This window comes from Amblyraja radiata, chromosome 28 (assembly GCF_010909765.2).
Source record: "Amblyraja radiata isolate CabotCenter1 chromosome 28, sAmbRad1.1.pri, whole genome shotgun sequence".
Taxonomy (NCBI): domain Eukaryota; kingdom Metazoa; phylum Chordata; class Chondrichthyes; order Rajiformes; family Rajidae; genus Amblyraja; species Amblyraja radiata.
Window position 1 is genome coordinate 25,342,734 of NC_045983.1, and position 14,335 is coordinate 25,357,068.

At 42.8% G+C, this 14,335-nt stretch overlaps 1 protein-coding gene across 3 annotated transcripts in view; it reads left to right on the forward strand.

The window, feature by feature from the left end:
- LOC116989013 (syntaxin-1A) overlaps positions 1-14,335 on the forward strand; it is a 199,711-nt gene that overhangs the window by 98,391 nt on the left and 86,985 nt on the right. For all 3 annotated transcript variants that reach the window (XM_033046126.1, XM_033046128.1, XM_033046127.1), the window contains exons 4-5: positions 1,294-1,368; positions 7,569-7,642. In XM_033046126.1, coding sequence (XP_032902017.1) covers positions 1,294-1,368; positions 7,569-7,642 — 149 coding nt within the window. The remainder of the gene's footprint in view (positions 1-1,293; positions 1,369-7,568; positions 7,643-14,335) is intronic.

Consider the following 14,335-nt stretch of genomic DNA (forward strand, 5'->3'; position numbering starts at 1 on the left):
AGTTCCTCCTCACCTCGTTTCTAAAAGAGCGGCCTTTAATTCTGAGGCTATGACTTCTGGTCCTCGACTCTCCCACCAGTAGAAACATCCTTTTCACTCTATCTAAGCCTTTCTTTATTTTGTAAGTTTCAATGCTCTCCCCCCTCAACATGTCCCCCTCAGTCATGATGGACTGTCCTGAATGTATAACTGCAGTACGGCTTGTAGATGGTTCACACTGCAGCCATTGTGTGCTGGTAGTGGAAGAAATGAATGTTTATGGTGCCTGAAAGCGTGCAACTCAAATAGATTGTTTTGTCTTGGATGCTGTTGAACTAATTGAGAGTTGTTGGCATTGCACTCATCCAGGCAAGTATTCCAATGCGCTTCTGACCTGTGCCTTGTAGGTGAGGAACAGGTTTAAGGTACCAGGAAGTGAGTTACTTCTCAAAGGATAGTTGGTTTAGTTTAGTTTATGGGCACAGCATGGAAACATGCCCTTCGGCCCACCGAGTCCACCCCAACCATCGATCACCCGTTCACACACTAGTTCTATGTTATCCCACTTTCTCATCCACTCCCTACATACTTGGGGTAATTTACAGAGGGCCAATTAACCTACAAACCGGCACGTCTTTGGGATCTGGGAGGAAACCCATGCGGTCACAGGAAGAACGTGCAAACCACACAGGCAGAAAGCACCTGTGGTCAGGATCGAACCCAGGTCGCTGGCGCTGGGAGGCAGCGGCTCTATCAGCTGTGCCACCTGTGTAGGTCTGTAACATATTCCTGAAAGCACAGTATTTACGCGGCCAGTAGGGTTAACCTTCTGGTCGACGGATATTGATGATGGGTTCTTGCCGATGATAAGTGGTTGGACGCTATTTTGTCAGAAATGGTTATTGCCTGACATTTCTGTGGCACAGATGTTTGTTTTCACTTCTACGCCAATGCCTGAAGTATGTCCAGGCCTTGCTGCATGCAGGCATGGGCTGCTTCATTTGCTAAGCATTTATTATAACATCTCCAAAATAAAATGTTCAGCTGGATACCGATAATCTAAGCTCTTATCATTCTAAAGATTCAGCATAACTTTCTTAATTGAATATTCCATGTGTTTATTGGAATATAATCTGCTGATTTTCAGAAAAGCACATGCAGGTTTATTTGATGGAATGGTTTTTTACAAAGTTAATTGTCCTGACATTTCATCATCCATACAGTGTATCTGTAATCTTAAAATGCCTTGGTTAATTGCCACTCACTACATTCTCCAGCACTCTTTTATCTTTTTTTAAATGTCCTGTCTTTCAGAAACAAAGGAGGAATTAGAAGAACTGATGACGGATATTAAGAAGACAGCAAATAAGGTCCGCTCCAAGTTAAAGAGTAAGTATGTGATTTTTAGCGGCCATCTGCATCAAAACCTGTTAAATTATTTATTGTTCAATACTTCAGATTTTTGTGCCATGGAGAGATACAGCACAAAAACAGACTCTGGGTCCATTGAGTCCATGCAAACCACAAGTGGAGGGGGAATTAACAGAGGGATATAGAGAAATGGCGAAGGGGAGGAGTTGAGGCCAGCAAAAATCAGCCATGATGATATTAAATGGCACAACGGGCTTGAAGGTCTTGACAGCTTACTCCTATTCCTATTTTGTGTTCTTGTGATGGCTGTTGTGCAGACTGCAGCTAAGAAATCACTTATAATATTCCACTACCCCAATGGACCATGACGCAGTGAAAGGCCAGCTGGCAATCGAAAACAAATCAGAAGATGTCACTTCCCAGAATCAGCTCTGTAAACTGAGCCTCCCATAGAAAACCCTTATGTCCTGTCGTTAACATTTTGTGCAAATGGAAGATCTAGCCTAAACTTCTCCTAATCCTTCTCTTTTATTTCTTTAATATACTATCCTCTGCATTCAGTTTGATTCCATTTAGCATTTTTCAAAAGCTGCCTTTTTCTTGTGTTTTAATATTTTTTATATATCATTGAAGAATCCCACACATAGAATGCCATTCGTTTTCTTTCCTTCTAATGTAAAGGAATGATGAGTGTCTCATTGCTTGGCAGGGCAATTGAAATCAAATCCATTTTAGCCAGATCCTTTCCAGCTCATTGCAATTAGTCTTTCCCCAGTGGAGGATTATTTTTATTTTATTGTTCTGCTTCTCGTTTTTTATTCAGCTCTGCATTGTCATTACTAATCCAAATGCTCCTCCACTGAACCATGATCGATCGTTTCGCCGAACACCTCCGCTCAGTCCGCAATAACCTACCTGACCTCCCGGTGGCTCAGCACTTCAACTCCCCCTCCCATTCCCAATCCGACCTCTCTGTCCTGGGTCTCCTCCATTGCCAGAGTGAGCAACAGCGGAAATTGGAGGAACAGCACCTCATATTCCGTCTGCGGTCCTTGCGTCCTTATGGCATTAACATTGAATTCTCCCAATTTGGCTAGCCCGTGCTGTCTCCTCCCCTTCCTTAACCCTCGAGCTGTCTCCTCACACCCTCCCATCCGCCCGCCCTCGGGCTCCTCCTCCTCCTCCCCTTTTCCTTCTTTCTTTCCCCACCCCCCATCAGTCTGAAGAAGGGTTTCGGCCCGAAACGTCGCCTATTTCCTTCGCTCCATAGATGCTGCTGCACCCGCTGAGTTTCCCCAGCAATTGTGTGTACCTTCCATATATTTAAGTTCATTTCCTTAAAACTGGATCGAATTGGTTCCCGTCTTGTTGGGCCAGAATTAGCCTGAAGGGCCTGTCCCACTTAGGTGACTTTTTAGGCGAGTGCAGGAGACTCTGCACTCACCACATGTTCACTGGTGGTCTCTGGTGAGTCTCCTTCATCGTCGCGAGGAGTTCCCGCAATCTGGGAACTAGTCGTGGCCTCAGTATGGTCGCAGCAAATTTTTCAACATGTTTCAAAATGCGACCAAAAATTGGAGAAAATCGATAATCCTGTAGTCGTAGGCGCAGTTGTAGTGGGGTCACCATGTAGTAATACGTAGTCGAGGTAGTCTTAGGTAGTTTTAGTTAATCGCCTTTGCTGTCCGGTCATTTTCATTGGCTCATTGGGGAAAACAAACGTAAGCACGGGTTTTCAGAACCAAGGAAAACCGACCGGTAATGTTAAATGCCCGCCAAACTTCACAACTATGTATCTCTGGCTTATTAAAAAGTTGTCTGGCTTCTTAAAAGTGTCTCCACTCCTTCTCCCCCCTTCTCCCCTCTTTTAAAGGACTTACCGTACACTATGCTTGCCGTCTTAACCTCCCTGTTCATCGCAGTGTGTGTCGGTATCACCTTGGCTTTGCACCATGTGAATTTCAGACAGCGCTACCCACGCTTTCCCTGGCACCCGCCTTTGCGATGTGTTTGGTTGTGTGTATGCGTGTGTTCCACTCTGACAGTCGCGTTCCTCATCCCGGTTTTTCAGGCGAGTGCCGCGAACTTGACACTCGCCGGCAGTCCGCTAAAAAATCGCCTAAGTGGGACAGGCCCTTGACTCCGATAGTTCTGAAGAACTTACCCCACTTTGCCTGCAATACTATCCTACACCTCGATGATGACTGACTGGAAGAAACAAATATCATTCAGAATAAAAAAGATCCATCAAGATGTTTAAAGTATAATAAGCCAGGATTAAAGTACATGTGTGTAAGCTTTTATCAGCATCATAGAAACATAGAAACATAGAAAATAGGTGCAGGAGTCGGCCATTCGGCCCTTCGAGCCTGCACCGCCATTCAATATGATCATGGCTGATCATCCAACTCAGTATCCCATCCCTGCCTTCTCTCCATACCCCCTGATCCCTTTAGCCACAAGGGCCACATCTAACTCCCTCTTAAATATAGCCAATGAACTGGCCTCAACTACCTTCTGTGGTAGAGAATTCCACAGATTCACCACTCTCTGTGTAAAAAATGATTTTCTCATCTCGGTCTTAAAAGACTTCCCTCTTATCATTATTGTCATTATCCTAATGAAATGTTCTTGTAAATTTGTCCTCTTCCCTATCCTCCCCTCTGGTTACAACCCTCAGCTTATAATTCTTGGAAAGTGGTTTTACAATTCCTAATATTGCAACAGTATCAAAATAAAATGTGACAAAGCCTCCAAATCCTCAGCCATATCCATTTCACTCTCTTTATTTTGGATGTGCACTACAAACCTTAGTCTGAATTGAATTTCTCCCTTATCTGATTTCTCCGATTTCTGGTCCTCAATATATTTTATCTTCTCACTAACACTTCTTTTCTGGTTGCATTCTTTTATGTTTGTGCATTGTACTGAATTTTATTTGTTGAGTTCTCGGCACACTCCGAAATATGTGCTGTTTCTCGCGATGATTCAATGATGGTTCAAAGCGTGGACTTTCGAATGAACAGAGATGTTATTAATTGCTTGTCTGGTTGGTTGCATTTTGTGGGATAAAGGTTGGGAGGTGTAGAATTTGAGAGCCACAAAGTTGTGACGAACCTTTAGAAAACATTAATTTTCTTACAATTTGTACCACTGTATCCACTGCAGAGTACCATGGTTTTACAAAGATGTACAAAAAAAATAGATGGAGAGAAACTGTTGAAGAACCAGGGGACGTAGAATGAATGTAAATGGAAGTGAGGGAACAAAAGGGAAAAAGCATTCATTCAGCAAGTTGTTATGGTCCAAATAAGCACTGTGAGGAGTAGTACTAGGGTAGGTTCAAAAAGGAGCAGGATGTGTTTCTGAAAAGAAAGATTTGATTAACTATAGAGAGAGGGAAGATGTGTCAGACTAGCTGGATTACAGATGGATAGAGCCACAGTGGATGGTCGACCAAGTTAATGAACCAAACTGGCTGAAGAAGGGTCCCTACCCAAAATGTCACCTCTCCGTGTTCTCTAGAGATGCTGCCTGACCCGTTGAGTTACTACAGCACTTTGTGTCCTTTAATGATAGGCCAAATTGCCCATCTTCCATTCTGAAATGATTATGTGATTTAATATGGCCTTACGACACAAACTCTTCAATAAAGATGCTTAGGGGGGCACAGTGGAGCAGTGGTAGAGCTCTTGTCTCACAGCACCAGAGACCCAAGTTAGCTCCTGACTACAGGTGTGTGGTGTTTGCACGTTCTCTATGTGACTGCGTAGATTTTTTCTGGGTACTCCAGTTTCCTCCCACCTTGTTCGGCATGGACTCAATGGGCCAAAGGGCCTGTTTCCACACAGTATCTCTAAAACTAAATCTAAATGCTTGTGCTGCATTATCCTGGCATTCTTGACGGTAAAGCAGTGGCCAGAAACACGCCCCATATTTCTGTGGTAGGCCAACATTTTCTGTTGAGTCTGCTCATGCCTGGTGTAGCCAAACTTAAATTATTGTTTAATCTTTGCAACAGGGCAGTGGTTAAAGTTAGATTCTTTAAAGGGCACAAAAGCCTCGATTATACTGCTCGAAGATGCTTCATTGTTCCAACTCTGACATGACAAGGATGGAAGCAATAACATTCAATTTCTATACAAAGTGATTTAGTGAAGCCAGCAGAGGCTAGAGTGCACATCCCATGCATTGCAAGGAACAGACAGGAATTGAAAAATGAATTGAATTAAGCATATTTTCTATTAAGTTAAATGACAGTTTGTTAAAAAAATATTTAAATTAAATCATGCTTCTTTGCATGATTTAAATGTCTCCATGAAATTCCTATCTTTCTGATTCTAATTATGTGGTAAAAAAAAAATGGTTGATAAATATTCAGGTACCAGATTAAATGGTACTTAAAAAATAATTTTATTCAAAATGAAAATCTATTTTGTGACTGAGTTCCTTTGAGGTCTGCGTTCTGGATTTCTCAATCTATCATTTGAAAGGATTTGTGCTGAGCTTAGATCTGCAAGGATGTGAGTGCATCGTTTCAACAGTTATTCCGTTATATATGTCTCTGGTTTACTAAAGCATTGCTCGACAGCCCTTTGTACAGTCGTCTGGTGTAATAGTCCACCAGACTTATTCCTGTAATTGGTTTTAAGCTATTGGCTAATGGAATGAAAGCCCCTCCCTCGCTCACCGCAGTTACAGTGGAGAAGTATGAGCAGACGCCATGGAGGTGTGACAGTGTCTGGCCATGGATGAATATAATTGGAAATGCAAGATTTTGAGGAGGGATATTGTGACACAGATTTATGGGCTGCAGTATGAAGGGAGAAATGGCTCTGCCAGAAGCAGCAGAATACGGGGGGTGGAAGGGGATCTGTAATCTGCCGTGTAGTCGTACAACTGAAAAGAATCAGGATTAAGACTGATGAAAGTGCAGAGATCTCCTAAAGCAGCTCTGAGGAGGACATGGGGGTTAAATTTACTACAGCTTAAGGGTGCATGGGTGGAGAGGCAAGGACTCCTCCCAAGATCAACTAATAAGGGCGCATGCACATATATTTTCCCCGTAACAGTTAAGATACACATATCCACCCATCCCTTCCAAAGCCAACAGAATTACATTTCTGCGCATGCCTTTTCCTAGTGGAAAGCTGGAGGTTAAGTGGAAATGGTAAGCTTCAGATTATTTACATCTGAATTTTCAGTGAATCTTGCCTTTGTTTTAGTCCTGCAACCCTAATTTGATCTTAGTCGTTTATCTGGCAGGACCCTTGAATTGTTGAATCTGGTCAGAAATTAGAGTACTTTTCTTTCCTAATCATGAGTTTCAGCACAATTACACCACTGCTGAACCTTCTCTCTGTGTTGCTCACCCTGGCACCCTGACCTTGAATATCACAGTGATGTATTACCTTGGATATCTTCAGTGTTTGGCAGAGTCTGATACTCAGCATTCATAAATCGCCTCTCATCTGATCTTTGTTAGAATTACACTCATAGCTCACGATTTAGCTCTTTAGTTCAAGGTTCTCCCCATGCTCCCTCACACAGTCTCCGTCAACTCTCGATTATTTCATTCTATGTTCAATAATTTCCTGTAGATCTCTTATTTTCTTGTTACTTCTCCACATGAGATGACTGAACCATCAATTTTTGATCTCTTTCATGGCCTTTAAATCAAATAAAGTATTCTGTTATGGAGTGGTAATGGAGTCTGAAACGAGTCGGGTTCTGACCCGAATTGTTGCTTATCTATGTCCTCCAGAGATTCTGCCTGACCTGCTGAGTTACTCCAGCACTTTGTGTGTTTTTTTGTTGTAAATCAGCATCCGCAATTCTTTGTGATTCTCTTCTTTTATCGACGTCCTTCATAACCTTTTCTAACACTTCTCACCCCTTATCAAATACAAATGCAGGTCCCATTGATGGTGGGCTTATATTGAGCAGTCTGTAGTCATTGTAATTGCACATGCACAAAACATATTGTACAATATTCTGATAAATCAACCTGAATATTTGTGTACCTATATTGTACTAAAGATGATTAGATAATTGTACAATGAATATCTTTCTTCTATCTCGGCTGACCATGGGTGAACAATGAATATAATGTCTGGTATAATATACAGTAACACATTCTGGCCAGCAGCAATTATTCGGCTGTTTTATAAATACATCTTTTGTACGAGATATCTAGTCTTTCCATTTTATTTCCTCAGGTATTGAACAAAGCATAGAGCAAGAGGAGGGACAGAACAGATCCTCGGCTGACTTGAGAATACGCAAGACACAGGTCAGTGACTTCAAACTCTATGTATTTCTAATGAATTCTATACTGCAAAGACCAACCAGAATGTTTGACAGCGGTGCATAGTTTGTACAAAGGATATACTCTAGATCTGATGTAACTTTTAGCCATAAAATCAATTACAAGCTTATTACAACCTTACCATTTATTAAGTATTTTTATAGGTATGTTATGACAGGATTGATGCCTGCACTTTATAAGGGGTCAACATTGATGGTATTCAATAATCACTCATTGACATTGGCATTTCTAATTTCCATTGTGCCATTCTTTGCCCCGATAACAATGGTGCCAATCCCATGCCCATGACACAAGAGTCATCAACCACCCATTTACATGAACCCCAATTTTATTCTCCCACGTTCATATATCAATCCACCCCAAATTCTACCACTCAACTGTACACTAAGAGTCAGTTAATCAACCAACCTGCATGTCTTCAGATGTGGGAGGAAACCTGAGCATCTGGAGGAAACCTGCATAGTTACAGAGAACATGCAAACTCCACATTGACAGCACTGCAGGTTGGAATTCATTCTGGGACTGAGGTAGCATGGCTTATGCCATACTATTTCCTCCCATCAACATCCAGGCTGATATTCTGCCTCTTTCCACCACTTGTTAGTTTAGTTTATTGCCAGGTGTACCGAAGTACAGTGAAAAGCTTTTGTTGCGTGCCAACCAGTCAGCGGAAAGACAATACATGATTTCAATCGAGCTATCCACAGGATACAAATCCATGATAGAGGGAAAAACGTGAATAACGTTTAGTGCAAGATAAAGCCAGTAAAGTCCGATCAAAGATAGACTGAGGGTCTCCAATGAGGTAGATCCCGGGAGTTGGAAATTGAACAGATCAGAGAGGAGATTAAGAAGATCATAGTTAATGGAAGAAATGTTGCTGTAGGAGTAGAGCTTTAAAAGAGTGGAGTGATTGTAATGTGTGATTGCAGATCCATGTCTGTGACTAACGCACAAAGAGTCACCTGGATTGGGCACCATCTTGGATCCCTTGTACTGGCATCCTTCACTTTCTGTCAATAATGATGGAATATTTTACCCTCCTCTCACAACAAAGTTCCTCTCCCCACAAATGCCCACAATGCATCCTATTCTCTAGCACTATTCACAAGCCATGCTGGCCCGCTACTGACCTGCCATTCTTAATGCTATTCCACTTTCTTCTCTCACCAATCATACTAACATTCTGTTTCCTTTCCCATTGTTGATATTGGCACTCTTTGCTGCTGGGCCTCTGCCCACCCCTTGCCACAACTCATAATTGGCACCGATTCTACAATTCTGATAGGATTCAACTGCTCCACATGCTGTGGGTGATGATTAAACAATGGCAAAAGTAGAGCATAGTTCAATCTCCAGAACAGAGACGGCATAAAGTCAGAGCCACGATGGGAGGTGAGGACTGGAATGGGAAACAGCACTGATTTTACTTCGGAGTCATGTGAGTGACTACGTGAAGAACCCCGCCAGGACGCATGTGTGGCATATCGCTACACGCATTGCAACGAGTCACAGCAGGCAAAAATTGAAAGCCGGGAACAGCAGGTAAGGAGACTGCGTTCCAGAATTGAAAGTCGGGAACAGCAGGTAAGGAGACTCTGCGTTCCTTCCACTTACCTTACAGGTGGAGACATGGACCAGATCCACGAAGGCTGCGGGAAAGCTGGCGGGGGAGAACCGCGGAGTTGCGGGCAGCCGGCAGCAGCAGCCAACGGCACGCCAATCTCCCGTAATGGGAACAGCTGTGCCCGACTTCGCTCCCGCACCGGCCACGGCCGAGCGGTAGAGCGAAGCAAAAAACCAACAGTCGTTGACTCCGATGAGTCCGATTCTGAATAGCCGCGAGCGGCCAGTGCCCGTGCGCATTGGGGCCGGTTGGAGCGGCTTTAGGAGCAGCCGCGAGCGGCCAGTGCCCGTGCGCATTGGAGCCGGTTGGAGCGGCTGGGAGCGGGGAACAAAGCAGCCGCGACGGCCAGTGCCCGTGAGCATTGGAGCCGGTTGGAGCGGCTGCAGGAGGAGCAGCTTCAAAAGCAGCCGCGACGGCCAGTGCCCGTGAGCATTGGAGCCGGTTGGAGCGGCTGCTGGAGGAAATACTCCAAAGTGGCAGGCTCCGGGAGATGGAGACTAGTCACAGGGGGCAGCTAGTAAGTCCTACAGCAGTACCTCTTGTAGGGCTGCACAGTGTTTCTCCCTCATCAGAGGGGAGTATAGAGGGTCAATTCTGGGCTGAACCTGAAGAGGGGTGCAGAATATACCCCTTGTGCACATGGGGTGCAAGAAAACCTATTGGAAGACACTTACCATCAGGGAACTGCAAAACACTGAATGTTCCCAGTGTCAACCAGTGTATTTGAAAACATGGCAGAGCCAGGGACTTGAAACAACAGAAAGTTCTGAAAGTCCTAACAGCGGGAATTACGGGTTTCGCCCGCACAATAAACAAAAAAGACATGACACAAGATCACCAGGATGCACTGGCTTTATTTTGCAACTACCAATACGAGTAAACAGCATTAGAAGAAGTGCCATCCAACCGGCTTTAGACCCTAATTTGCAGGCCTATGCAAACCTGGAACCTCCAAACCACCAATATTACTATTTGGAGGCAACTTATCAAAACAGGTAAAAGAACTTGACAAAGAGGGTAAAACCCTGGGGCTCATTAAAGCAACGTCTAAAAACTACTTCCTGGGGAATGCGCTAACCCTCAACACCGACCCAACTACAGATACAGACACCGGCACCTCAACGTCCACGGAGGATGCCGAAAAAGTGACAAACCTACCAATAGTAACCATGGAGGTAGGTGGGTCTGGTTCCTTACGAGGTTGGTGGGAGATTACAATTCTATCTGGATGCATGGAATAAATTAACTACCGACACTTATATTTTCAGAAGTATAGGGTTATACCATAGAATTTATACAAAACATAATCCTCCAGTTCAGCATGTACCGAACCGAATGTTCGTGCTTACAGGCAAAGAAAAAATCAAAAGCGCATGCTGAACTACAGTGCCCATATAAAAAAGGAGTAATGGAGGATATCCAACACGAATCACAGGAATTCGTGTCCAAAATCTTTATCATAAACTAGATGGTGGTTGCCACATCATCATAGATTTGACTAATTTGAATGCTTTCGTGCTATATATTCATTACTAGATGGGAACCTTTGTTACTGCTAAGCAATTGATTCCTAGGTTACTACATGGCAAGCATCGTATTTAAAGATGCTTACTATACAGTACCCATTAGAGGTGACCACAGATGTTATTTAACACAATGGATCATCTGCGGTACACCCTTAACACAGTTCACATGTCAGTGACTTTGCCGAAAGAAAAGGTTACAGCCTTAATGGAGGCTTGCAGCAAAACAAAACCATCCATCAGACTGGTAGCAAGAATAATTGGCATTATAGTGGCTGCGTTTCCAGCCACACAAATCGGATCTTTACATTATCAAAAATTACAGAGGGCAAACATTCGTGCACTCAAAAATTATGGGGGTCATTCTGACAGACCAATGAAGCTACCAACAGAGGCCACAATGGAACTAAAATGGTGGAAACATAACATTAGGCATTGTTCCGATCCAAACATTATCAGCTACCCGTCTATGGAACTACATACTGATGCCAGTGCACTTGGATGGAATGCTACCAATTCCATCTCCAGCTGTGGGGGAGATGGAATGCACAGGAGGCATCATTATTACAAACACTGGGCATAAACTACCTGGGAATGTTGAGTGCATTCCATGGCTTTAAGTCATATTGTTCTGGGTTATATCACCAGCATGTTAGACAACAAATTGACAACACCACCGTGGTAGCATATATCAACCATATGGGTGGAAACATATCGACATCATGTGACAATCTGGCCAACACAATTTGGCAATAGTGTATCCAGAGAGATATTTGGATATCAGCTACCTACTTACCAGGTAAACTGAATTAGTGGCAGACAACAGGTCACGCTAATTCTATGAAAACACTGAATGGATGTTGGATAAAAAATGTATTGCTGAAATTACAGCACGGTATGGAACACCAGATATCGACCTATTCGCATCCATGCTCTCACCAGTTATCGAATTATGTTCATGGGAACCAGAACCTGGGGCAGTGGTACAGATGCATTTTCGCTGCATTGGGGGATTATTTATTTATGCATTCCCTCCTTCTGCCTCATCAGTCGGGTATTTAGGAATATACAGTAGACTCCGCGTCTGGTATTTTGATAGTACCCGATTGGCCTACTCAACCATGGGTTACGGTGATACACGACATGGTTTTAGAACCATGCATCACCATCCATCATAGACCTAATTTACTGGTTCTTCCCGCAACAAGGGGTAGTTACCCATGTCATAATTATATAAACCTATTAATTTATAGAGTTGAAAGCACCTCTACTACACCTGGGACTGACGGACCGAACAGTGGATATTATTTCAGCGGCCCACAGACAGTCCACCAAAAAACAGTACTTGGTGTACATCAAGAAATGGGAAGTACTGTCACAACAATAAACATCACCCACAGATCTATGAACATCCCGTCTGTTCAGCAATTCCTGGCAAGCCTCCATTACGATGAGAGGCTCAATCATAGTGCCATCAACTGCGCCAGAAGTGCTCTGTCAAAATACCTCTGGCAAGGAACAGAGCGGCATTCTGTTGGGACACACCCTGGTAACCAAACTCATGAGGGGCATTTTAATGTTAATTCCCCAAGAACCAGGTACTCCCAAATATGGGATGTGAGCATTGTACTGACCATGTTAAGAAACTGGTCTCCAGCTACAGCTCTGTCCCTACAGAAACTGACTATGAAAACAGTCATGCTGATGGCCTTGGTCACGGCACAAAGGGTCCAGTCACTACAGAAACTAAGGCTGGACAACATGATTATTTCATCTGGAAATTTAACTTTTCACATCAATGAATTAGTCAAACAGAACAGACAGGGGTCAGCAGGCCTAAAAACAGAATTCAGGGCCTACCCGACAGATGGTCGTCTCTGTATTGTAACACACTTACTATTATATATGGAGTATACTAAGATCATCAGAGGGAAAGAAATGTCACTTTAATCAGCTACAAACAGCCACTCAAAACAGTGACAGTCCAGACCATCTCTAGATGGCTAAAAAAGGTCCTAATAAGGGCTGGAGTAGACACTAGCATTTTTAAATCTCACTCCACCAGGGCTGCAGCTACATCGGCAGCTATGAAGTTGGACGTTCCTATGGACCAAATCCTCAAGACAGCAGGATGGTCAACGGAGGAAACTTTCCAACGACTTTATAACAAACCAGTCATTGAACCTGGAACATTTGCAGAAACAAATTTAAGTTCTGTAATATAACTTACCCCATAAATAGGGGCAATAATTGGTGTTAATATATTTATCGTTGGGTTTCAATATCGTATTGATGTCTAATGATGTTAACTCTATTCTCCCCGTAATCAAGGCAGATGTGATGCATGGACTCGTTTCCACGGCATGAAATCACAGAGCTTTAAAATCTTCACGTAGTCACTCACGTGACTCCGAAGTAAAATAGTAAGATTAAACGAGAACTTACCAGTTTGAAGTTTGATCGTTATTTTATGAGGAGTAACGTTGAGGGAATACGTGCCCTCCGCTCCTACCCTTGATCATATACTCAACTGGTATCTCCTCTAATCTTACTATGTTTAGTCATTACAGTTATCTGTGATTTCACATCGCTGCTTTGAAGAATGACACGCATGCGTCCTGGCGGAGTTCTTCACGTATTCCCTCAACGTTACTCCTCATAAAATAACGATCAAACTTCAAACTGGTAAGTTCTCGTTTAATCTTACTATTTCATTTTGCAAATGTTCTTAATTGATATGCTGGCACCAATAAAAGATGGCAATGAAAGATGCTGCTTGTTGTTTAAAATTCGACTGTTCACATTGTTCTACAGAAGCTGTGGTGGGCACCTTTTTTAATCTTATATACATTCATTCTTGGGTCATTCTTGAGATTAGCTGTAAAAAATATGTTCATCTTTAGAAACAATTAATTTTAAACTGCTCAGATTTATCTTCAAATATCTACATTTTCTTACTTAAGATTAGCCTGTCTAAACTATGACGACTTCACAGTTGTTTTGAAAACGGTATAGAATATTAAGGTCTACTTACTAAAAACCTGTATCAATAAGTGAGTGAGTAAGGTAAAGGATTATAATCCAAGAAGCAGGATAACAAGAGACTCTTTTAACTAAAGGTCAAAGAAATTGAAAGAAAAATTATTGTGTCCTTTGGCACTTGTTAACATTCACCAGCTTAAAAGAAGGCTCATAGCTCAGTGAGCATAATATTGGGGTGTGTAGGAAGGAACTGCAGATGCAGGTTTAAACCGAAGATAGACACAAAATGCTCCTACCCTATCGAATTTTGCCCCATGTGAGGCCACGATGCAAGGACATTGAGAAGCTTTCTGGCAACACTGCCCCATCCCCCACATTGGGGAGGAATCTTGATAGTTAAAGAGGCTGAGTAAATACTGAACAAATATATCTCAGAATGAACATCAGCAGCAGCAGAAAAGTTACTTAGTTTGTGAGATAAACGAATAGCAACATAACAGACATTCCTGCTTTCACAGCTTCTAA